The sequence below is a fragment of the Pongo abelii genome, chromosome 4 (genome assembly GCF_028885655.2).
Source record: "Pongo abelii isolate AG06213 chromosome 4, NHGRI_mPonAbe1-v2.0_pri, whole genome shotgun sequence".
Classification (NCBI taxonomy): Eukaryota; Metazoa; Chordata; class Mammalia; order Primates; family Hominidae; genus Pongo; species Pongo abelii.
In genome coordinates this window covers 118,588,645-118,613,556 of record NC_071989.2, presented here as the reverse complement: position 1 = coordinate 118,613,556, position 24,912 = coordinate 118,588,645, and the positions used below count along the sequence as shown (strand labels likewise).

Here is a 24,912-nt window from a genome sequence, read left to right as displayed (position 1 = left end):
CCCAGCACTTTGGGAGGCTGAGGCGGGTGGATCACGAGGTTAGGAGTTCAAGACCATCCTGGCCAAGATGGTGAAACCCCATCTCTACTAAAAAAAAAAAAAATTAGCCGAGCGTGGTGGCAGCTGCCTGTAATCCCAGCTACTGGGAGGCTGAGACAAGAGAATTGCTTGAACTCGGAGGGCGGAGGTTGCAGTGAGCCAAGATTGGGCCACTGCACTCCAGCCTGGCCAACAGAGTGAGACTCCATCTCAAAAAAAAAAAAAAAAAACACAAACAAAAAAAAGTTAGACTTTACACTCTGCCTTTTATGCTTAAAAAACACATTTCACTGAGTAAGTGTTCAAGGCTTATTCATTTCTAGATTAGGGGTTGGCAAGCTTTTTCTTAAGAGGCAAAATAGTAAATGTTTTAGGCATTGTGGGCTCAGAGGCAAAATCTAAGTTATTATGTTGGTACTTTTAAAACCATTTAAAATGTAACCATTTATAAATGTAAAAATCATTCTTAGCTCTTAGGCTGTGAAAAAAAAAAATGGCTGGATTTGGCCTGTGGGTGGTAGTTTGCCAAACCCTGTTCTAGCTTATCTGAACTTTTTTTTTTTTTTTTACTGTAACATTTCCATATATATTTTAAAATCAACTTGTCAAGTTCCATTTTTTAGAAAGCAAGTCCACTTGGATTTTTATTGGGTTTTCATTGAATCTAGAGAGCTATTTGGTGGTAATTGATACATATCATTATAATATATAATAGGTAATTCATGGATATTTACATCCTGCCACTTTTTTAGGTATTTCCCAATTTCTATCAATAATGTTTTGTATATTTCTAGCTGTTTGATATATCTATTTTATTGTAAAATATATATCATATGCTTACAAACATATGCATATATAGAATTTGTACTGGTTTATATAGACATAATTTAGTTTTGTGTGTTAATCTTTTACCCACCAATCTTATTAAATTGTTTTTATAGTTCAAAAGTTTATTTTTTACATAAATTCATGTTTTTTTGCAAACATCATAAACTTTTTTACATTTTCGTATCTTATTTTACTGTTTAGTCACTTTTACTAAAGGACTGAATGATGATGCTGGACATGTATGTTTTACGTGAGTCTCATAAGGGACAGCTTTCAACATTTTCACATTACATATTTTTAGAAATACCTCCCATAAATTAAAACTCAATTTTTCCAGGTTTAACAAGAATTTTTATTATGAATTGATATAGAATTTTACCAAATACATTTCATGCATCATTTGGTATGATTGACAGATTTTTCCATAATTCTGTTACTGTTGTAAATTATATTGTTTGATTTTCTTTTGTTGACCAATCATTGCATTCCTGGAATAAAAATAACTTGGTGAAGATGTAAATATTGCTCTATTTGCTTTAATAATACTTTAAGAGTTTGCATTTGTATTCATGCCTGTGATTGTTCAATAATATTTCTTTCCTATATTGTTAAGGTTTTGTATGAAAGTTATTCTTGGCTAATGAAGTGAATTGGGAAATTATATTTTTTTAATACTCTGGAAGAGGTTCCTATTTTTGTCATTATTTCTTCTTATAAGTTTTGTAGAATTCACAAGTGAAGCTATTTGGTTATGGATATTTTTGGGAAGATTTTAAATTGTGGACTAATTTTGTATTGGTATGTTTTCTTTCTAGGAATTAAATTCGGAAAGATGTTTTCTAAAATTGCTTCTATTTTTCTATGATCTTTGTAATGTCTTTAAAATCTGGTGTGATATCCACTGGCTAATTCCTAACTCTTCTTATTTTCATCTTTCTTCTTATTTTAATCTGTCATTCCAAGGCCTTATGAACTTCTCAGTCTTTTTTTTTTAATTTTTTTTTTTTGAGACAGGGACTTGCGCTGTTGCCTATGCTAGAGTGCAGTGGTGTGATCATGGCTCACTATACCCTGTGCTCAAGCGACTCTACTGTCTCAGCCTCCCGAGTAGCTGAGACTGCAGATGCAGGCCATCATGCCCAGCTTATTTGTTAACTTTTTGTGGAGATTGGATCTCACTATATTGCCCAGGCTGGTCTCACATTTCTGAGCTCAAGCCACCATTCCACCTCAGCCCCTCAAAACGCTGGGATTACAGGCCTGAGCCACTCTGCTTGGCCTCTCAGTCTTAAAAATCAACTTTTGATTCTCTTGATACTGTATTTTCTCTCTTTTTTTCATATTTGACGTTAGGTTTATTATTTTCTTCTGCTAATTTCCTTGCATTTAATGGATTATTATTTTCCTAAAATTATTGAACTTTATTCCTTGTCATAGATTTGTAGTATTTTCCTTTTCTAATATGTATTTTGTACACTATTAATTTACTTTCACATGTAATTTTAGTAATATCCTAAAAAGTGTGATAAGCAGTATTTTAATTATCATTTAGTTCAAAAACTTTTCTAATTTCTGTTATCTCTATTTAAACCATACATTGTTTAGAAGATAACCTATGGCTTAGTGTTACATATATTGAGACTTTTATTGTTACATTTATATTGTTTGATTTTAGTTCAATTTTATTATGATCAATCACTACACTTTATAATCATTATGATTTTTAAATTAAAAGTCAACCTTTTCTGTTGTGAATAAATATAACTACAACAGATCTCTTTTGATTAGGGTTCCTGTTAACATGGTTTATCTATTTCCATCTTTTAATTTTATGCTCCCTGAATTCTTATATGTATGTCTCTAAGGAGAAGTGGTATTTTTTTAACCTGAAAATTACTGTCTTCAAATTGAAACAGTTTATTTACATTTACTGTCACTGCAATATATTTGTATGTATTTCTATGTTTTGTTATTTACTATTCTATAGATGACACCTGTTTCTTGTTCTTTTAAAATAATCTCATATTTGCCTTTTGGGAAAAGATTTTGTTTTTTTAATTATACCTTTCCACCCCACCCCCTTTACTTGTTTGGTGCTTACACATTCTTTTACTGTTACCGGTTACCTCTGATTTTACAAAATAAATTCTTGAATTATTAAAATCGAATGTAAATAAATTTTATATTTTCCTGGACCATGAAATTGTCTTATAATATTTTAATATTTAATATTATTCATCATTATTAAATATTAAATATTAATAATTAATATTTAATATTTATACCCCCTTTCTTTTGCAATTCTGTTTAGCATTTTAATTGTGTGTATGTATATCTGGATGTGTTCGTGTGTGTGTGTGTGTGTGTGTGTGTGTGTGTGTGTTTATAGGCACCAGTATATTATTATTGCTTTATGTAATCAATATTCTTCAAGCTTACCCACATATTTAAGTTTCTTTCCTTACTCTTCTTCCTTGAATCCTTGAATCTGTGGCCTTCTGTGTGGTATTATTTTTCTTCTGCTCAAAGGAAACACTTTTGTAGCCTTTTAGTGAGCATCTGCTGATGTTGAATTCTGTCAGCATTCGTTTATTTGCTTTTTGCTTTTTTTTTTTTTTTTTTTTGGAGATGGAGTCTAGCTGTGTCACCCAGGCTGGAGTGCAGCGGCGTGATCTCAGCTCACTGCAACCTTCGCCTCCCGGGTTCGAGCTATTCTCCTGCCTCAGACTCCCGAGTAGCTGGGACTACAGGCATGCACCACCATGCCTGGCTAATTTTTGTATTTTTAGTAGAGACACGATTTCACCATGCTGGCCAGGCTGGTCTCGAACTCCTGACCTCATGTGATCTGCCCATCTCAGCCTCCCAAAGTTCTAGGATTACAGGTGTGAGCTGTCGTGCCTGGCTGAGAAGCTTTTTATTTAATTTGAATTTGAAGGATGATTTCATTGACTAAGAATAATATCTTGTCATAGATGAAACATAAATTTAGGTGTCCAATTGCTGTGTTTATTTTACTCCTAGCCAGTATTTTGGCTTGCATCATTTTTATGACTTAGGTTATAAAAGATTTTTTTCATTTTATTATTAGATGGTATCAAATGCAGTATTAGCATGCCTGCACTAGGTCTTAGGAGTACTAATGTCTAAACTAACTTCCTCAAATTTTCCATACCTAATTATTCTAAAGGCTAAAGTGATTAGCATCTGTGCGGGTCTCAGCTTTTCTTTCTGTCTTCCTTGTACTTGTGACTCAGTTGTTAGGCTTATGTGATTTTCTAACTTTAATGAGTTTCACAGCTAAAATTTCTTCCCTCTCATGTAATTTTACTGAGTAAAAGAACAAACATCTATTTACATTTTTTAAAGCTGCTTTCTTAAGGAAGTTAATAATGGAAACTTAGACTAAGTTAAACAGCCTAATGCCACATATACAAATAAGACAAAACAAGACAAAATGATCACCTTTGCTCTATAGATAAAAAGTTTTAGAAAAATTATTTTGAATTTGTTAACATTATATTTTCTTACCTAAAACAGTCAGAATATGTTCTATATAAGTTGAATTAAGCACATCTTACAGTTGTGCTTAATTTTACAAGTAAAACTTGAGCATAATACATTTGAGGTGTTTTTTTTCTCTTTCTTTTTTTTTTTTTTGGTAATATCGTGGCAACACTTATTTTCATTAATAAAACTCCAAAGGTTGGTTATTTATTTCTAAATGTTCTTATATTTCCTTAATAACTTGCTAATTCCCGAAATCCCTTAAACCAACTTATAATATTTTCCTGTAGTACCTCTTTGAACAAGTTCTGTGGTATAAACTATATAAAACCTTTCATTTCACAAGGATTTAAAAAATTAATCTTCAGACACTCTCTCACTTCTCCATGTGAATTAGGGAACAACTATCAAACACCTATACAGTGAAGGCTTATGCCTCAGACACTTAGATCTAAAAGAAAATACGTATTCTACTCTTATTTAAGTTATTGCTAATGACTATGTTTATAGCAGAACCTTTGTTCTTTCTCTCCTTTCCTAATTCTTTGCTTCAAAAACCTTTTGTTATACAATAGTATTATTACCTACATAGAGTGAAACATAACTTTATTTATAAACTACTGTACATTCTAAGGGGAAGGAATTATTTCATAAGGATTGAATATAATGCAATGTTTATGGAATTAAGTAGAAATTTTCTCTTTTTATGCTTTAAAATAAATATACAGTTTATATGATACACAACTGAATTTCATAAATACAATTTTAAATTTAATACTTTGATTTATCTACAACACTGGTAAATCCATTCCTAACTAAATTATCTACTTTCTCTACATTATCGACTTTCTTTACATTATCTACTCTCATCTCATATGTTTTTTATCCATGATAACATTTTATCATCTATAACTCTTATTATATTTGTTCATAAAATTTGATGCCTCTTGGAGGTTGGAGGAGAGGTGAAATATTTAATAAGCATATTTGAAATGAAAAACAATTGTGAATAGATCCTGAAATATGAGCCCTTCATGTGACAAATTCAATATAAACCCAACTGTTGCCTGAGTATTTGGGAAAGAAATAAAAAAACTGTCATATACTCACAGTGGCATAATAAACAAATGTTAATTGATGTGCTTTGTTTGAAATACTTCCAGGGAGACTTGCAATGAGCAAGGTTTTTCTGTATAGGCAATTCAGCAGCATATGCTGGCACATCTAGGAAAAGTCATCATGTGTAAGTGTTTTCTGCCATCTGGTATATGACCTAAAATATCAAAAAGAAATATGTACCGCTAAAATGAATATGTGAATTTATTCAGAGTACCTTTGACTCATCAGGTAAAGCACTCTGTGGTTAACATTTTATGGTTCAGTCTTTAAAACAAAATTTGTTTTTATTCTTAATGATATTTCCATATCCCTAATGTGCTCTATAGAGCAGCAAAACAGAAGAAACAACAGTATTAGTCCCTATTTTCCCAGTGCCTATTTCTCTCCTTCTCTACATGTGGCTTTACTTTTGACATAAATAGCAATAATTTGGAAAGTGAGCTGTATTTTTGGAGAAGTATAGATCCTTGAATACTTATCAATAGAATGTCGATGTAACAAATACGTTGTTTTAAGAAAAGAAACTATAATATTGTAATATTTTATATAACAAAATAATAAACACAAATAGTTTTTGTAGTGCCTTTATCATGCACCAGGCACTGTACAAAGTATCTGTTATATACATATATATAATGCATATTAACTCATTTGAGCCCCGCAGCTCTCCTACCACCATCATCGTCCATGCAGATCAAGGATTTGAGCTTTAAACAGAATAAAATGACGTGCTGGTGGTGGGTGCACTGTGAGTGAGCTTAACTCAAAGGCTCTAACATTTCTACTGTTTCATGTTTTCTCTGAAATTAAATATAAACAAGGAACTAACATTTATTGAAACACCTCCGTGTCCTAGAGACTGTACTATAAAATATATGCTTTTTGTTTAATCTTTACCATAACCTTGTGAAGCAAAATATTTTCATCATTCCACTTCAGGGATAAGGAATCATGCTCAGAGAGGTTAAGTATCTTGTGCAAGATCACATAACTAGTAAGAAGGAAAATTGATATTTCCATTTAGTCCCTTCTTTTGCTACTATATCAGTCCTTCTTAAAACCATAAAGTGCAGACAAAGATAAGGCCTGAGATACTACATTGATAACATGCTCCCAGGTACTGGCAATAAAAATGGCCCAATGACTATAATTTTAGTAGCAAGGAATTACTCATGCTGTTCTCCTTTGTGAGCTTTTATAACTCCTACAGAAAATAATCTTATGAGACTATTTTAAGTCACTTAAACTTTGAAGTTTAAGGAAAAAAAATATTTTCAAAAACAAGTTAAATATCTCAGTAAAGACATGTTAAAAAGGGAGAGAGACTGTGAGAGAAGGGAAGAGAATTTGTAGCAAACTGCTGCAATGGTTTCAAATTATTTTTTCCTTTTTTCTCTTATGTCAAAAATAATGTGAGTTAGCTCAAATTTTGTTGTGTTTGCTACATTTCTCTAATTATTGGTGATAAATTCAGAACTTTGTAAAGGCTTTTTTTTTTTTTGATATGTGTGTATTGCTACTACATCCTAATTCCTTTGGGCTGATTTATCCATTTTCTTCCTGCATTAATGCGGCCTTTGCCATCTTTATGCCCAACACAAAGGCAAAGGGTAAGCTTCTGTTCCTGCCTTTGGTTAAAATATGTATGTGAAGGAAATAGTCTTCAAGAATACTACTTTTCCAATTTTAATAGTAAATCAATAAAGTTAACATAGATATTTTTTAAATTCCCATTTGTTTCTTAATAAAAAAGTCAGGTTCTAATAATGTACTAATAAAAGGAAACCCTGAATTTTTATAATCTTCATAGGCATCACTAAAAATTAAGAACACATGATTAAAATGTAAATAAATGGTTAAAGATGGTGTTTGAGGTAATGTTCATTGCCAGGCTAAATAGTAGTAAATTTATAAATTTGGAATCTATTGTAAAAGATGTTCATTAATATTTTGTTTAAGTCTACTCTCAAGAAGTATAGACAAATTTATAAGTCTCTTAATATTGAAACATATTAGAATAATGGGTTTAAGAGAAGAAGGAAGATAAGTATAGAAGACGACTCTAGAGGTATAATCATGATCTTATTTGATACATTTGCTAATATAAAAGTTATGTTAGAACCAAACTGTTTTGGCATGGCAGAAGTTAGGTAGAGTCTTCCTGGGTTGATGGTGGGAGTTGCTGCAAAGGCCAGAGCTCTAGTGCTCTGTCCTAGGGAAGACCTGAAAGGCACTAATATCTGTTGACCTTCCCACTGTCTACAAGACAGATCATCCTATATGATCTGTTAACGTCCATAAAACTAAAAGGTATTTATTATCCCAATATCATAGATGAAAAACAAGACAGAACAAAATTAAACACAAAACAGTCCTGGAGAAGTTAACTAAAATTTTTCAAGTTTACATTGATGACTAGCAAGTGGTAGAGACACACCTGATTTCAGATCTTTCATAGTGCACAGCCCATATTCCTTCCTGGCAACTTCTTGCAAGAAAACACACACAAAGCCTTTCATAAATAAGGAAAGTATACATTTGACTGAAATTTGAGACTACATTTCTATTAGACAAAGGGCTTGGACATCAATGAAGGATAGAAATTTACCTGGGCTTCCCACAAGAGAATCATAGAGAAAGATGTGGGAATATCTTCATTTTGCCGAGAAAGAGGTGGCATCTGTATCTATAGCCTCTCCTGTCTTAGAGGGAAGAAAGTGAGGAGTAGTCAAATGAGACATGATGAAATGAGCATCAAGATTCTATAATACAGATGTTACCGGTGGAGGGTCTTGACTACAAGTTGTCCAGGTTCTTGGTGTTTTGAACAAAGAATTGGACAAAAGGCACAAACAAAGCAAGGAAGGAATGAAACAACAAAAGCAGAGATTTATTGAAAATGAAAGTACACTTCCCAGGGTGGGAGCGGGCTTGAGCAAGTGGCTCAAGAGCCCTGGTTACAGAATTTTCTGGGGTTTAAATACCCTGTAAAGGTTTCCCATGGCTTACTTGGTGTACACCCTATGTAAATGAAGTAGTGGCCCACAATCAGTCTGATTGGTTGTGGGAGGGGACAAATCAGAGGGACTTTCAATTTTTCATCTGCCATGCAGAAAGGGAGGGGGGTTGCAAAGGGAGTAAATAGCCTCTGGTCCTTTTGTAAGTTGGGGTTTTCCTTTTGATTTAGTTCCAGGAAGTCAGTGTGAATTAGCCTTAGGTTCCCTGCCTCCAGACCTTATTCTCTTGCCTCATTTCCCCTCTGAGAGACACAATCCCCATAAATCTTTATGGGGAGCAGAAGGACCGATGGTCTTTCTTCTGTAACTGCTTCATGCTGACTTGGGGCCTAGTCCCTCCCTATTGGGGATCATGGAATTCTCATTCTGCTCTGTCTAATGAAGACAGGGTAGCTTCTTGATGGCTAAGATGGTGTCTATGCACCTGAAACTGGCTGGAAGCCCTGTCACATGATAATCTGAAGCTTGATGGTCTCTAGGTGAGAGGAAATAAATTTGGTTAAAAGATTTAATGGGAACTTCATGGGCTGGATACATATGCTGTAAGGAATGTTTGTTATGTAAACGAATTAAAACATTCTGCTTAGTACAAAGGAAGTGATTCCATCCATCTGGAAAAGGCAATGAAACTATAAAAAAATACAAAAAAAAAATGGCTACTATTATCCAGCCTACAGTAACTATGCAACAAAGACACCAAGGAAAGTTGGTGGGCATTTACTTATCTTTTGGCTGTCTTCTAAACAGGAACTTCGGGTCTTTCACAAGTTCACAGGGGTAGTGGCTGATGGGAGCTTCAGGTTCCAGGTCTGGGGCTTCAGGTATCACAGACGTGATCCTTGAAAGGTGTATCCAACCATCTAACCTTAGTACTTTGCAGAAGGCGTGGCCAATATTACTGAAAATGTTGCCTTCCATTTGGGTTGTAATTGTTGAGCAGGTGATCTCTTTTTCCATGTTTTCATCTCTTGGCCTGTTTTAGGGTTGCTGGTTAGTTCCTGGTGTGGAGAGCCTTTGAGTTTCAAACTTTTGTAAAATCTGCTGAAATTTCCCTAGGTTAACTAGGTATTTTACTAAACTGGCTGTTTCTGGATCAGTAATTGAATCATTAATTTAGAAAGGGCTTCAGATAACATTTCTCATAGGCTTATATTAATTTTTGCTCTAGGGGTATTATAGATCCTTAAGAGGGCTACAGGCAGTAAGCTGAACCACGTTTTTTATGTTTCCTGACATTGCTTAGCTAACACTCACTTTAGAGTTTGGATAGTCCTTTCTACTTTTCCAGAGGATTGAAGCCTCCATGCTGAATGTAAATAGTATTTGATTCTGAGAGCCTTAGCAACCCCACGAGTCATTTGGGAGATAAAGGACAGGCCTTTATCACTTTGGAGTCTCTGAGTTAATCCAAACTGGGGGTTATTTCTCTTAAGAGGACCTTTATAACCTCATTACCTTCTCTGTTCTGTTAGGGTAAACTTTGACCCAACCAATAAAGGTATCTATTAGCACTAACAAAAACATATCCTCTGAAAGCTGGCATATGGGTGAAGTCTAATTGCCAGTCTTCCCCTGGATAAGCTCCTCTCCTCTGGACTGGTTTTATTAGAGGAGGCATTTTGTTTCCTGAGTTGTTAAGTGCACACAATGAGCAGGCTTGATTGACTTGCTTAACCACCGAAGCTAAGTTAGGCCCAGTGAAGAGTCTGTTAACCATGGCCAGGGTAGCATCTCTCCCTATAAGGAAAGAGTCATGCAGGGTTTTTATAATTCTCCATTGGGCTGTTTGAAGGAGATATACTTGTGATCCCATATACCACCAGGATCCTTGTTTTTGTTCCCCTTGCTCCTATATTAGCTGTTCCTGTTGGGATTGCACCCTGAAGGTTGTGCCTTTGGCTTCTCTGTCAGACTTGCTGTTCCCTTGTGCTATAGGGGTTAAGTCCCTTTGGTGCCCCCTACAATGAATTATAGCTATGCCCTTTAGCAGGTGTACTGCTTTTAATAGCTGAAGAATTTCAGGCCCATGCTTTATAGGAGAGTGTTGCTAGTTAGTAGTCCCCTTTCCCTCCAGATTGTAGCGTGAGCATGAACCACGGGGAATGCATATTTAGAATCTGTATGAATGTTAAGCTTTTTACCTTGTCCCAACATTAATGCTCAGGTAAGAGTAATGATTTCAGCCTTTTGTGCTAATGTGCCAAGGGGCAGTGGCTGGGCTTCAGTTGTACTATGATTTACTGTTGTGTATCCAGCTCCAGTGCTCCCTATTTGACATGAAACTACTGCCGTCTATAAACCAGTTATCCTCAGAATCTGGGAGAGGTTGGTCTTTTAAATTAGGCTGGCTAACATATGAATGTATGTGCAATGACCTGCTCGCAGGAATGATCAGTTACTGGGCCTGTGGGCAGAAACAGAGCTGGATTCAAGGTGATACAGGTTTCGAGGGTTACATCTGGGTTTTCTAAGAGTGTGGCCTGGTATTAGGTTAAACTTCCCTCCATCATCTAAAGGTATCCTTTTATTTCTAAGACTGACTTCACCTGATGAGGGGTTAGAACTTGTGGTAGTTGACCTAGGGTGACTTCAGTGGCTCCTTCCACTAAAATACCACTGGCTGGGATTGCCCACGGGAAACTTGGCCATCCCGAGGCCACTCTGTCCAGCTTTTTTGAAAAGTAGGTAGTTGATATGGGTTCTGATCCTAATTTCTGGGCTAGTACTGCTACAGCTATGCTATGCCCTTCCTCTCTGCTACATACAAGGAGAAGGGCTTAGTTAGGCCTTGGATGCCAAGAGCGGAAGCTGGGTGAGAGCCTATTTTAACTCGGCAAAGGTTTCTCTCATTTCCGAGGTCCATTCCATTAGCTCATTTTCAGGCACCCTTGTTGCTTCATAGAGGGGCTTTACTATGATCCCAAAATTTGATGCCCATATTCTGCAAAACCTGGCCATTCCCCCAAAAGAACAAAGCTGTTGCTTGGTATGGGGAGGTCCCAAACCACATATGGCTTGCACTCGTTCTGGGGATATTTGCCAGGCTCTGGGTGTTAAGACATACCTTAAATATTGGACCTGTTGAAGGTTATTCTAAGCCTTCCTTTTGGACACTTTGTGTCCCCTGTCTGCCAGGAAATTCAAAGTTTTTGTAGTATTTTGTTCAGAAGCTTCCTTGGTTGGGCTACGCACAAGAAGGTCATCCATGTTCTGGAATATACTCCCATTCTCCAATTGCAGATCCCTTAGATCCCTCTCTAAGGCCCAGGCAAAGAAAGGCGGCCTGTCCCAAAAACCTTGAGGAAGCACTGTCCAAGTGTATTGTTGTTTTCCTCCGGTATTAGGATTTTTCCATTCAAAGGCGAAAACGTATTAGGACTCTGGTGCCAGAGGAATGGAGAAGAAAGCATCTTTTAGGTCTAGGACTGATAACCTTTTGGCACCTGAGCCAGGAGGGTATATGGATTTGCCACCAATGTGTGTACAGGGATAACAGCCTCATTAATTGTTCTGAGGTCCTGTACTAACATGTAATAAGCCTTCAATATTCTTCCAAAGGCTTTAGAATGGGTAAGATGGGGGTATTGCAGGGAGAATTGCAGGGTTTTAAGAGCCGATGCATAAGTAATACCTCACCTCTGGGTGCTAGGCCTTTTCTTGCTTCCAGCTTAATTAGGTATTGTTTTTGATTGGGAAAATTGCTGGGGTCTTTAAGCATATTTTGACTGGCACTGCTATTTTAGGCTTCCGTAGATTTCCAGTATACCATGCCAGTGGGTTAGTTAGCCTGTTTACTAATGTAATCTGGGACTTTGGCTGTATTTTGCCTGTTAGCAATTCTGCCAGGTGATGCTTACATTGTAGCAGTGCCCCTATTTTAACCATAATATCTCTTCCCAACAGGGGGATTGGGCAGTTTGGTACTACTAGAAATTCCTGTTGGAAGATTTGTTTCTCAAATTGACAAATCAAAGGAGGAGTAAAGAATCTTGTCTGCGGCTTTCCTTCCATTCCTATAATGGTCATGAACTGGGAGGGAAGCTTTCTGCAAAAGCAGTGAGAACAGAGTAATTTGCTTCCGTATCAAAACAAAAACAAAAACAAAAACAAAAAAAACCTGAATTTGGGTACCCATGACATCCAGAATTACCTGGGGCTCCTCAGTAGTAATTACGATGTTCCTGGACAGGGGCAGTGTGGAAGACCCCAGGCCCCTTCGGTCTTCAGTCTTCATCTAATTCCTGCTTTTGCACTGCTACAGTTTTGCCTGACTGAACCCCTCGGTGGGAGCAGGGGCAGTCAATCCTCCAGTGACAGGGTTTGTAACTTGTGCCCTCACATTTTTGACAGGGGCCTGGTGAGGGCTTAGTACAGTCCTTTGCCCAATGCTCATTTTTCTTGCATTTGAAGCAAGAGCCTTTGATGGCATTATCATTATGGCCCTTCAGGTTTCCCTTAGCTGCTCTTTGGGCATTCAGGGTATTGCCAATGATGGCTGCCATAATTTTTGCCTTCCATTTTTCTTCACTCTGTTCCTGTTTTCCTTCCTCCAGGTCGCAGTTGTTATACACCATAACAGCAGTATCAAAAACCTGATTTTGATTAGTGTGTGGCCCCATCAGTAGCTTTTGGAGCTTAAGTCCAATGTCTGTGGTGGATTGGCTAATGAAATGCTGTGCCATTAATATTTTGCCTTTGGAAAAAGAAGGGTCCAGAGTAGTATATTTTGTAAAGACTTCCTCCAGCCTGCCATAAATCCATGGCTGGATTTTCCTCCTTGGCTTATGTAACCCCCCTTAATTTACATTATTTACTGCCTTAGTTATTCCCTTTCTCATTCCTCCAAGGAAAGCATCAAGAAATTTAGCCCGGTTGTTCATTCCCATGGGGGTATTATAGTCCCAATTAGGATCAATAGTGGAGACTATGTTTGGGCCCAAGTGATTGCCCTGAAGGACTCAGGTTAATAAATCATCTGCTTCCCCATGGGCGGCCTCAAAAATTTGATCTCTTTTTCCAAGGGGGTGCAACAGGTTGCTAGAATGAATTGAACATCTCTCCATGAGAGAGCAAAGGCTAAGGCCAAAGTTTGGAAAGCTTCCACAAATTTCCTGGGATTCTTGAAATAGCTTTCTAGCTTTTCTTACATTGTTGTGTATCAATTATAGAGAAGGGACCTGCACTAGGACTGGCCCCTCAGCTCCTGCTACTTCCCTAAGGAGTATCAGGGCTGCAGGGAGAGTTGATACAATGTTCTCCTTCGAGTGTGAGGGGGACTTAGTAGTGTTCCCAGTGTTTGGGGTTTAGCCTCAAGAGCACTTGGCAAGGGGCTGTATGGAGGCAGATGCTGTTCACCCTGAGAGACAGGTAGCCCTTGTAAAAGGGGGTCACCTGTAATATCTAGTTCTGCCTTAGGACTTTCCCTTGGGGGGCTGGTTCTGGGAGTTTTGCAGATTATTAGGTTTTGGAATAGGGCCATGAAGGTCTGTACATATGGGATTTCGGACCATTTGCCCTGCATCTTGCAAAATACGTCTGATTGCAGGATGGTGTCATAATTAAGGCTACCATTGACTGCTCATTGTTCCAGGCTGGGCAGCTCATAATTGGGCCAAACAGCATTGCAGAAAAAAATATATATATATAAGTTTTCTCTTTAGATTATCAGGGTCAAATTGATTCCAGTGGTGGAGGATGCAGCCAAGCAGGGAATCAGGTGGAATAGATGGAGGCTTGTCCATAGTGAAATCAGGTGGAATAGATGGAGAGTTGCCCATAGTGGTCTGGAAAAGAGAGGAGGACTTTGAATAGTGGAGGGTTTATCAAGTGACCCGAATGATGCTTGAGGCATCCTGGAAAAATTCTAGGTCCTGACTGGAGTCCCCAGGGGCATTCACCTTTTGAGCCCTGTCTTAGTCTGTCAGACATCTCTGACGTTAGATGGATGCTGGCACTGCTTTGGAATGGTTCCCTCCACCACTGATGACCCATTATGAGTGTTTCTTAAGGTTTTCCTATCCCACTTAAAGCAACCCTTTTACTCTCTAAATTTAGGCAAGAAATTCACATTAGATTGTATATCAGTTCCTGCATAAATTCCTTTTCATGAATGCCCCCCATGCCCCACACAGACCATCTACAACATTCCCAAACCCTCTTACTTGTCCTAAACATCCCATCCCTCTTTTCAAACAACCAGTCATCTCTTTTCTTTATAACATTCTTTGCATAGCTAGGTGGGTTCCTTTTGTCCTTGACCTGTCAAGTAGGGGAAGAGAAGAATTTAGCGTGAACAAAGAAGGCTCAAGTCACCTGAAATGTTTGTGAGTTCACTCTGGAGGAGCTGTTGCTGCCAATTGTGTCACATGTAGGAAGCAGTGATTATAAGAAAAGAAGGTTTAAGTGGCCTGAAACGTGAGTTCACCCTGTACCACTGCCAACTGTGTCACACATAGAGATCAGGGACTATAATCAGAAAAGATAGAAAAGAGTCCATCCCCCTTCCAGGCAAGGCAGCTATCCCCATTCACTTCTTGGCCTTCAGGCGACACCAGAGAGTGGCCCTGGCCAGTTGCCCTGAAACAGCTGCTGAAATACTGAAAAAGAAGAAAAGGCAAAGGGCTCAGGTCCCTTACTAGAACTGGGTGGTGGCAGTCAAGGGCTTTTCCACATGGAAACCTTTCCATTTCTCCAGAGATTGGCCCCAGCCGGAAACCTGCAGTTGCCTCTGTGTTTAGGCACTGCCCACCAAGGGTCCCAAGTTGGAAAGGAAAAGACAGAAAAAGAGAGAGAGAACAAAAGACTCCCCTGTATGGAGCAGATAGGAAAAGGGGAAAGGAGAAAAATAAATCCCAAATCCTATGCAAGTAAAGACTTAACCCATGATTAGTCTGATTGGTTGCAGGAAAGGATCAACCAGAGGTACTTTCAGTTTTTCATCTGCCACACAGAAAAGTGGGGGTTGCAAGGAGAGTAGCCTCTGGTCCTTTTTTAATTTGGGCATGGAAAGTTGGGGTTTTGATTTTGATTTAGTTCTAGGAAGCCAGTGAGAATCGGCTTTAGGTTCCGTTTCTCCAGACCCTATTCTCCTGCCTCACAGGTTAATGTTATCTTTGATTACAGTGTATTTTACCAAAAATTATATTATGAGAAGACATCATTTTTTGATCCACTTGTTTACTCATTCATTTATTCGTTCATAACTCTCTTAGTAATTCCAGAGTTCACCATAATATCTTCATTTGTGCAATACTGTACTATATTTTGAGTAAAAAAAGGAGGAGCTCTTTTTTGGTGGTGTCATTAATTTTTAACATTTTATTTTATTTTTCTACACTGAAGAATAAAATTGTATACATTTATTGTGTAAAACATGATGTTTTAAAATATACATTTCATGCGCGTCCATGTGAAGAGACTACTAAACAGGCTTTGTGTGAGCAATAAAGCTTTTAATCACCTGGGTGCAGGCGGGCTGAGTCTTAAAAGAGTCAGTGAAGGGAGATAGGGGTGGGGCCGTTCTATAGGATTTGGGTAGGTAAAGGAAAAAGGGGGGTTGTTCTCTGGCGGGCAGGAGTGGGGGTCACAAGGGGCTCAGTAGGGGAGCTTTTGAGCCAGGATGAGCCAGGAGAAGGAATTTCACAAGATAATGTCATCAGTTAAGGCAGGAACAGGCCATTTTCACTTCTTTTGTGGTGGAATGTCATCAGTTAAGGCAGGAACTGGCCAGCTGGATGTGTACGTGCAGGTCACAGGGGATATGATGGCTTAGCTTGGGCTCAGAGGCCTGACATTCCTGCCTTCTTATATTAATAAGAAGAATAAAATAAAATAGTGGTAAAGTGTTGGGATGGTGAAAGTTTTTGGGGGGGTGGTATGGAGAGATAATGGGCGATGTTTCTCAGGGCTGCTTTGAGTGGGATTAGAGGTGGCGTGGGAATTTATAGTGGGAGAGATTAAGCTGAAGGAAGATTTTGTGGTAAGAGGTGATATTGTGGGGTTGTTAGAAGAAACATTTGTCATTTAGAATTACTGGTGTTGGCCTGGATATGGTTTTGTATGAATTGAAAAACGGAATAAGACAAGGAGAAAAACAGGTATAAAAGGTCTGAGAATTGGGACGACCTAGGACATCTGATTAGAGAGTGCCTAAGGAGATTCAGCATAGTCTTGCCAGCAAAGATTATTTATTTACTTTAAGAGTTAAGAGTGGCAGTTTGGGGATAGCACCAGGAGATATCAGCTGTGATGGCTTGGAGAAACAGTGTAAACCGGCAGTGTGAACAAGAGCAGGGCATGTATGAGTAGTTGAGAATGGTGAATAGGAGTATAACTAGACAGACGATAGTAGGGATGACAAGTTTTTTTGGGGCACAGTCTAAGTTGGTCTGCTGTCTGGAATGAGACTGGGGCCTAATAAAAAGGAGCATCTATATAGGAGCTTAAATGGGCTGTACTTTGTAGCATTCTGAGGACAGGCCTGAATTCTGAGAAGGGAGAGTGATAAAAGTATTGTCTAGTCTTTTTTAAGTTGGTGGCTGAGCTTGGTGATGTGTGTTTTTAAAAGACTATTAGTCTGTTCTACTTTTCTTGAAGACTGAGGACTGTAAGGGATATAAAGGTTTCACTGAATACTAAGAGCCTGAAAATATGCTTGGCTGATTTGACTAATAAAGGCTGGTCTGCTATCAGACTGTATAGAGGTGGGAAGGCCAAATTGAGGAATTATGTCTGACAGAAGGGAAGAAATGACTGTGGTGGCTTTCATGTGCATCCGTGTGAAGAGACCACCAAACAGGCTTTGTATGCGCAATAAAGCTGTTTATTTCACCTGGGTGCAGGTGGGCTGAGTCTGAAAAGAGAGTCAGCCAAGGGAGATAGGGGTGGGGCCGTTTTATAGGATTTGGGAAGGTAATGGAAAATTACAGTCAAAGGGGGTTGTTCTCTGGTGGGCAGGGGTGGATCTCACAAAGTGCATTCTCAAGGGTTGGGAGAATTACAAAGAACCTTCTTAGGGTGGGGCAGGAACAAATCACAATGGTGGAATGTCATCAGTTAAGGCTGTTTTTACTTCTTTTGTGGATCTTCAGTTACTTTAGGCCATCTGGATGTATACGTGCAAGTCACAGGGGATGCGATGGCCTGGCCTGGGCTTAGAGGCCTGACAGTGGCCTTCTTAGACTTTGTGGGAAAGGCCTCTACTTATCTAGTGAAAGTGTCTACTTAGAGGTATTTTAGTTTCCTGACTTGGGGCATGTTGAGTAAAGCTAATTTGCCAGTCCTGGGCAGGGGCAAATTCTTGAGCTTGATGTGTAGGGAAGGGAGAGGGCCTGAATAATCCTTCAGAAGTAGTAGAATAGCAGATGGAACACTGAGAAGTTATTTCTTTGAGGATAGATTTCTAGGATGGAAAGGAAATGAGAGGTTCTAAGAGGCGGGCTAGTGGCTTGTGCTATAGCATAGCCTGCCTTTGCTGGTGTGTGGCGATTAGGCCTGGTGGAACTGCCATTAATAAACTAAGTGTGATCAGGGTGAGGAACAGGGAAGAAGGAAATGTGGGGAAATGGGGTGAACGTCAGGTGATCAGAGAGATGCAGTCATGAGGGTCAGGTGTGGTATCAGGAATAATGTGCGAGGCCGAATTGAAGTCCGGGCCAGGAACAATGGTAATTGTGGGAGACTTAACAAAGAGTGAGTACAGCTGAAGGAGCCAGGGAGCAGAAAGTATATGCATCAGGTGTGAGGAAGAAAACAGATTTTGGAAGTTATGAGAAATGTAGAGAGTAAGTTGAGCATAGTTTGTGATTTTTAGGGCCTCTTAAAGTATTAAAGCAGCGGCAGCCGCTGCATGCAGACATGAGGGCTAGGCTAAAACGGTAAGTCCAAGTTGTTTGGACAGGCTACAGGGTGCAGTCCTGGCTCTTGTGTAAGAATTCTGACTGCACTAACTTTGCCTAGGAAGGAAAGGAGTTGTTGTTTTGTAAGGGATTGAGGTTTGGGAGATTAATCGGACACGATCAGCAGGGAGAGCATGTGTGTTTTTATGAGAATTATGCCGAGATAGGTAACAGATGAGGATGAAATTTGGGCTTGACTGAAGTAATGGGGGCTGTCTGTGAAGCCTTGCGGCAGTACACCCTAGGTAAGCTGCTGGGACTGATGGGTGTTAGGGTCAGTCCAGGTGAAAGCAAAGAGAGGCTGCAACGAGGGGTGCAGGGGAATAGTGAAAAAAGCATCTTTAAGATAAAGAACGGAATAGTGAGTTGTGGAGGAAGATATTGAGGACAAAAGAGTGTACGGGTTGGGCACCACAGGGTGGATAGGCAAAACAATTTGGTTGATAAGGCGCAGATCCTGAACTAACTTGTAAGCCTTGTCTGGTTTTAGGACAGGTAAAATGGGGGAATTGTAAGGAGAGTTTATAGGCTTTAAAAGGCCATGCTGTAGCAGGCGAGTGATAACAGGCTTTAATCCTTTCAAAGCATGCTGCGGGATGGAATATTGGCGTTGAGCGGGGTAAGGGTGATTAGGTTTTAATGAGATGGTAAGGGGTGCATGATCAGTCACCAAGGAGGGAGTAGAGGTATCTTATACTTGTGGGTTAAGGTGGGGGGATACAAGAGGAGGACGCAAAGGAGGCTTTGGATTGCGAAGAAGGGCGGCAGTGAGATGTAGCTGTAGCCTAGGAATAGTCAGGGAAGCAGATAATTTAGTTAAAGTGTCTCGGCCTAATAAGGGAACTGGGCAGGTGGGGATAGCTAAAAAGAAGTGCTTAAAAGAGTATTGTCTAAGTTGGCACCAGAGTTGGGGAGTTTTAAGAGGTTTGGAAGCCTGGCCGTCAATACCTACAACAGTTATGGAGGCAAGGGAAACAGGCCCTTGAAAAGAAGGTAATGTGGAGTGGGTAGCCTCCGTATTGATTAAGAAGGGAACCGACTTACCTTCCACTGTGAGAGTTACTTGAAGCTCGGCATCCGTGATGGTCTAGGGGGCTTCTGAGGCAATCAGGCAGCGTCAGTCTTCAGCCACTAAGCCGAGAAGATCTGGGAAGGAGTCAGTCAGAGAGCCTTGGGCCAGAGTTCCAGGGGCTCTGGGAGTGGCTGCCAGGTGAGTTGAACAGGCCAATTTCTAGTGGGGTCCTGCACAGATGGGACACGGCTTAGGAGGAATCCTGGGCTGCAGCCATTCTTTGGCTTGGTGGCCAGATTTTTGGCACTTGTAGCAAGCTCCTGGGGGAGGAGGTTCTGGAGGAATGCCTGGTGGCTGCAATTCAGACATTTGGAAGTTCTTGTGTGCTGGAGATATGGCTGGGGTTTGTCTCACAGGGGAGGCAAGGAATTGCAACTTTTTTCTATGATTGTACACCTTGAAGGCGAGGTTAATTAAGTCCTGTTGTGGAGTTTGAGGGCCGAAATTTAATTTTTGGAGTTTTATTTAATGTCTGGAGCAGATTGGGTAATAAAATGTATATTGAGAATAAGATGGCCTTTTGACTTCTTAGGGTCTAGGGCTGTAAAGCATCTCATGGTTGCTGCCAAGTGAGCCATGAACTGGGCTTGGTTTTTATATTTGATAATAAAGAGCCTAAACGCTATCTGATTTGGGATAAAGAAAAAGGAGCATTAACCTTGACTATGCCTTTAGCTCCAGCCACCTTTTTAAGAGGAAATTGCTGAGCAGGTGGGGGTTGTGAAATGTAACTGTAAGCCAGACGGGGTGTGAGGAGGGGAGGTGATAAAAGGATTATAGGGTGGAGGAGCGGAGGCTGAGGAAGAATTGGACTTAGCTCGGCCTGGTGAGGAGGTGAGAGGTCAGATAGGTCTGTAGAAAAGGAAGATTAGAAAGACTCAGCGACGCTTGGGGTTGGGACTGAGGGCACAGGCGGGAGGGAAAGAAGGAAGATTTGGGATGAGTTGCATTGGGAACAGAGACTAGGGAGGGCCTGATGTGTAAAAGAATGCCTGGACATCAGGCACTTCAGACCATTTGCCTATTTTACAACAAGAATTATTTAGATCTTGTAGGATGGAAAAATTGAAAGTGCCGCTTTCTGGCTATTTGGAACTACTGTCGAGTTTGTATTGGGTCAGGCAGCATTTCAGAAGAAAATAAGATGCTTAGATTTTAGGTCAGGTGAGAGTTGAAGAGGTTTTAAGTTCTTAAGAACAGAGGCTAAGGGAGAAGAAGGAGGAATGGAAGGTGGAGGGTTGCCTATAGTGAAGGAGGCAAGTTTAAAGAGAAGGGTAGAGACACAGAGGGAAGGGGTTCAGGGGTTCTTACCCTCCAGAAAAGCAGGAAAGGGGTCAGGGCGTGGAAATAAGGGTTTGGGGTGCAGAGATAAGAGGTCGGGGCTCAGAGATAAGAGTTCGGGGCATGGAAATAAGGGATTGGGGGTTCTTTCCTCTTAGAAAAGCGGGACTTGCTGCTAAGGGTGAAGAAGGGGTTGAGGGGTTCTTGCCCCTCCTCCAGAAAAGCAGAGAAGGGGTAGAGACACAGAGAGAAGGGGTTGGGGTACTTGCCCCTCCACCAGAAAAGCGGGACTTGCTGCTAAGGGTGAAGGACTGAGGCAGGCGTCCTTGCGTGGTCTGACACCTCTGAAATGTGGGTGAATAATCAGAGAGGCATCCCTGCAATGATTGGACACCAAGGGAAGGCTGCCTTCCCAGTCCATGACCGGTGCTGGAGTTTTGGGTCCACGAATAAGACGTGTCTCCTTTGTCTCTACCAGAAAATGAAAGGAAATGAAATTAAGAGAAGGGAGAGATTGAAATGTGGTGCCAAGATTGAAAGGAGAAAGAGATTGAGGGATAGTGAGAGAGGTTGGTAAACAGAGTAAAAAGAGGCCGCTTACCGGATTTGAAATTGAGGAGATGTTTCTTGGGCTGGTTGGTATGAGGACCTGAGGTCATAGGTGGATCTTTCTCACGGAGCAAAGAGCAGGAGGACAGGGGATTGATCTCCCAAGGGAGGTCCCCCGATCCGAGTCACGGCACCAAATTTCATGCGCATCGGTGTGAAGAGATTACTAAACAGGCTTTTTGTGAGCAATAAAGCTTTTAATCACCTGGGTGCAGGCAGGCTGAGTCTAAAAAGAGAGTCAGTGAAAAGAGATGGGGTGGGGCCATTTTATAGGATTTGGGTAGGTAAAGGAAAAACGGGGGTTGTTCTCTGGCGGGCAGTAATGGGGGTCACAAGGGGCTCAGTAGGGGAGCTTTTGAGCCAGGATGAGCCAGGAGAAGGAATTTCACAAGATAATGTCATCAGTTAAGGCAGGAACAGGCCATTTTCACTTCTTTTGTGGTGGAATGTCATCAGTTAAGGCAGAAACTGGCCATCTGGATGTGTACGTGCAGGTCACAGGGGATATGATGGCTTAGCTTAGGCTCAGAGGCCTGACAATACATACGTTGTGAAATGGTCAAATTGAGCTAATTAACAAATAACCTCATGCAGTTATTATTTCTTTTGTGAGAACACTTAACATCTACTTTCAGCATTTTTCAAGATATGATGTATTTGTATTAACTATAGTCACCATGTTGTACATTAAAGCTCTTGAATTTATTTCTTCTAACTGAAATCTTTTGACCAACATCTCCCCAGCCCTTCACCCATCAGCCCCTGGTAAACACCATCCTACTCTACTTATATGAGATCAACATTTTAGATTTTACATGTAAGTGAGATCATGTGGTATTTGTCTTTCTGTGCCTAGTTTATTTCACTTAACATGATGTCCCCCAAGTTCATCCATGTTGTTACAAATGGTAGAATTTTCTTCTATTTTTATGGCTGAATACTATCCCATTGTGTATATATGCCACATTTTATTTATGCATTCATCTGTTGATGGACACTTAGCTTGATTTCGTAGCTTGGCTATTGAGAGTAATGTTGCAGTAAACATGGCAGGGCAGCTCTCTCTTTGACATACTGATTTTCTTTTGGATATACCCAGTAGTGGGATTACTGAATCATGTGCTTGCTTACTTGCATGATTTTCACCTTATCCTTTGTAAATGTTTTTTTCATGTTCTTTCCCATCCTCTATGACTTTCACAGTGACACATATTTGCATACCTGCCTTTTGCTGTTTTTCTCATTGCTTTAACTTTTTTGTTCAGTCTATATCCTGAGACTGTACTCATTTTTTCTTCTATACTTTTGTCTAAATAATTCAGTAATCAGTCTTTCATCAGTAATTTAATTTAGCCAGGCCTAATTTTGGAAGCTGAAAGAGGTTAAGTTAGATGTTCATATACAGAAAAACATTTTCTATTTCTGTCTTTACTATCGCAAGATTGATATGCGTCTAAAATGAATCCTGAGTGACTAGTAATGAGCTGCCCGAAGACAGATAATACTCAATGAAAATGTAAAAACAAATGATAAAAGGCAGTATCCAACTTATTTACAAGAAAAGGAATTAGTAGTATGTACATATCATGAACATAAAAAAATTGTAACATATGCCATTTTACTTACATTTTCATTTATTATTACTGATTCCAGCCAGAGAAAATATCCTCTGGCCATTTTAAAAGAAGTAATTAAGAAGCAATCCTGGACATTATCAAACAGGAAAAGGAAATTTCAGAAAATAGCTTTTTCCTGAATAAATATTGCTTAAATAATGGGAAATTTTTGTATTTTTTTTACTTTTTGATTTTAGAACATATTCAGCTTAATCAAAATCAAAATCTTAAACATCGTCAATTTAAGCTAAATACAAAGCTCTTATTTGCTTTTCACTTAAAATTTTTGCTCTATAAAAATGTTCTGTTTGGCCAGGCATGGTGGCTCATGCCTGTAATCCCAGCACTTTGGGAGGCTGAGGCAGGTGGATCACCTGAGGTCAGGAGTTCGAGACCAGCCTGGCCAACATGATGAAACCCCATCTCTACTAAAAATAACAAAAATTGGCCAGGAGTGATGGCGCATGCCTGTAGTCCTAGCTACTTGGGAGGCTGAGGTAGGAGAATCGCTCGAACCCGGGAGATGGAGGTTGCAGAGTGAGCCAAGATTGTGCCACTGCATTCCAGTCTGGGAGACAGAGCAAGACTCCTTCTCAAAAAAGAAAAAAAAAATGCTCTGTTGATATCAAGAACAGTTTAGATTGTGCATAAAAAAAAAGTCTGATTTAATAAAATGTACATTACTTCAACTGATTGCTTAATTTCTTATTAAATAAAATTTCAGAATGCTTATGAAATTCTTACATGGCAAGTATATCAAATTTAAAATAAAAATTACCTAATTATATTTTCAAAATTTCAAGACTGGATGCATTAATGTTTATTTATTTCACTGAAATTTGCTGTTTCGCTTTTTGAAATCTTTTGGAAAACTGCAATTTTTTTATAAAGATTATTTTTACTTAACAGGAAAAATGCAATATTAGTCAAAGAAAATAAAGATAATTTAAAAAATTTAATAATGCATGATTTTTTTCTCTCATTTAATCCTGTTTTAACTGATTCCTTTCTCTTTTCTTTCAACAGGCTGAGTTAAATGACCCAACCGATCCTTTCACTAGGTATAGTACAAATATTTCGTCAGATGTAAGAGAAGAAGTTTTCTCCAAATATATTGGGTGGAGAATTTCCAACACTCTTTCCAAATTATTCTTTCCCCCCATTGAGGCCCATGTTCTTCCTTTGAAGAAACCATCAATAAAACAGGATCAAACAAAATATCCAAATAAAAAGCTGGAGTCTGTGAAAAAGCAAGTTCTACATTTCACTGTAAGGTAAAGAGAAGTACTATTGGTTTCATTGTTCTAATACATTACAATTCAAAACCACAGAAATTATAGATAATTATGTGCCACATCATTTAACTCAGTTTCTCTTCTTCATTTCAAATTTTGGCTTGATCACCTCTTAGATGATCTGTCATTGAGCAAGTTCCTCCCTTCTCAGAAACTCTTTTTTCATATTTACAATAGGTATTATTACATAATATAAATCAATATTAATGTAATTCTTGTGAGGTAAATACTAACTTAAAACAGAAACCAAATCATTCAATATTCAAAATTTTAAGACCCTATTTTATGTGTGTATACATACATACATATACATACTTAATATGTATTTTACATATCTAAGTTAGAGTCTTGAACATAGTAGGACTTCAAAAACTGGTAGTTATGAGGCTAATTAGATTTTATGTTTCAACTCCTCATAAATTTATTTCAAAGGACTCCAGGAAACATTGGACTTAGGAACGATTTATTAAAGTGAATAATTTTCAAATTTATTTACCATTTCTTCAATGGTAGATTTCTTTCAGATTCTTAGGGTCTCTGTTACCATTTTAACATACACAGAATGTTAAGATGTTAAAAGTCACTTTTAGACAGATTTTAAAAATAGACAAAAAATCACTCCTGATATATAAC

General features: G+C 39.0%; 1 protein-coding gene across 13 annotated transcripts in view; it reads left to right on the top strand.

The window, feature by feature from the left end:
- TMEM232 (transmembrane protein 232) overlaps positions 1-24,912 on the top strand; it is a 332,283-nt gene that overhangs the window by 179,840 nt on the left and 127,531 nt on the right. For all 13 annotated transcript variants that reach the window (XR_008525429.2, XM_054555806.2, XM_054555796.2 and 10 more), the window contains one exon: positions 24,011-24,258. Coding sequence is in view for 12 of the 13 variants with exons in the window: in XM_054555806.2 (XP_054411781.2) it covers positions 24,011-24,258 (248 nt within the window). In the remaining variant the exon portion in view is untranslated. The remainder of the gene's footprint in view (positions 1-24,010; positions 24,259-24,912) is intronic.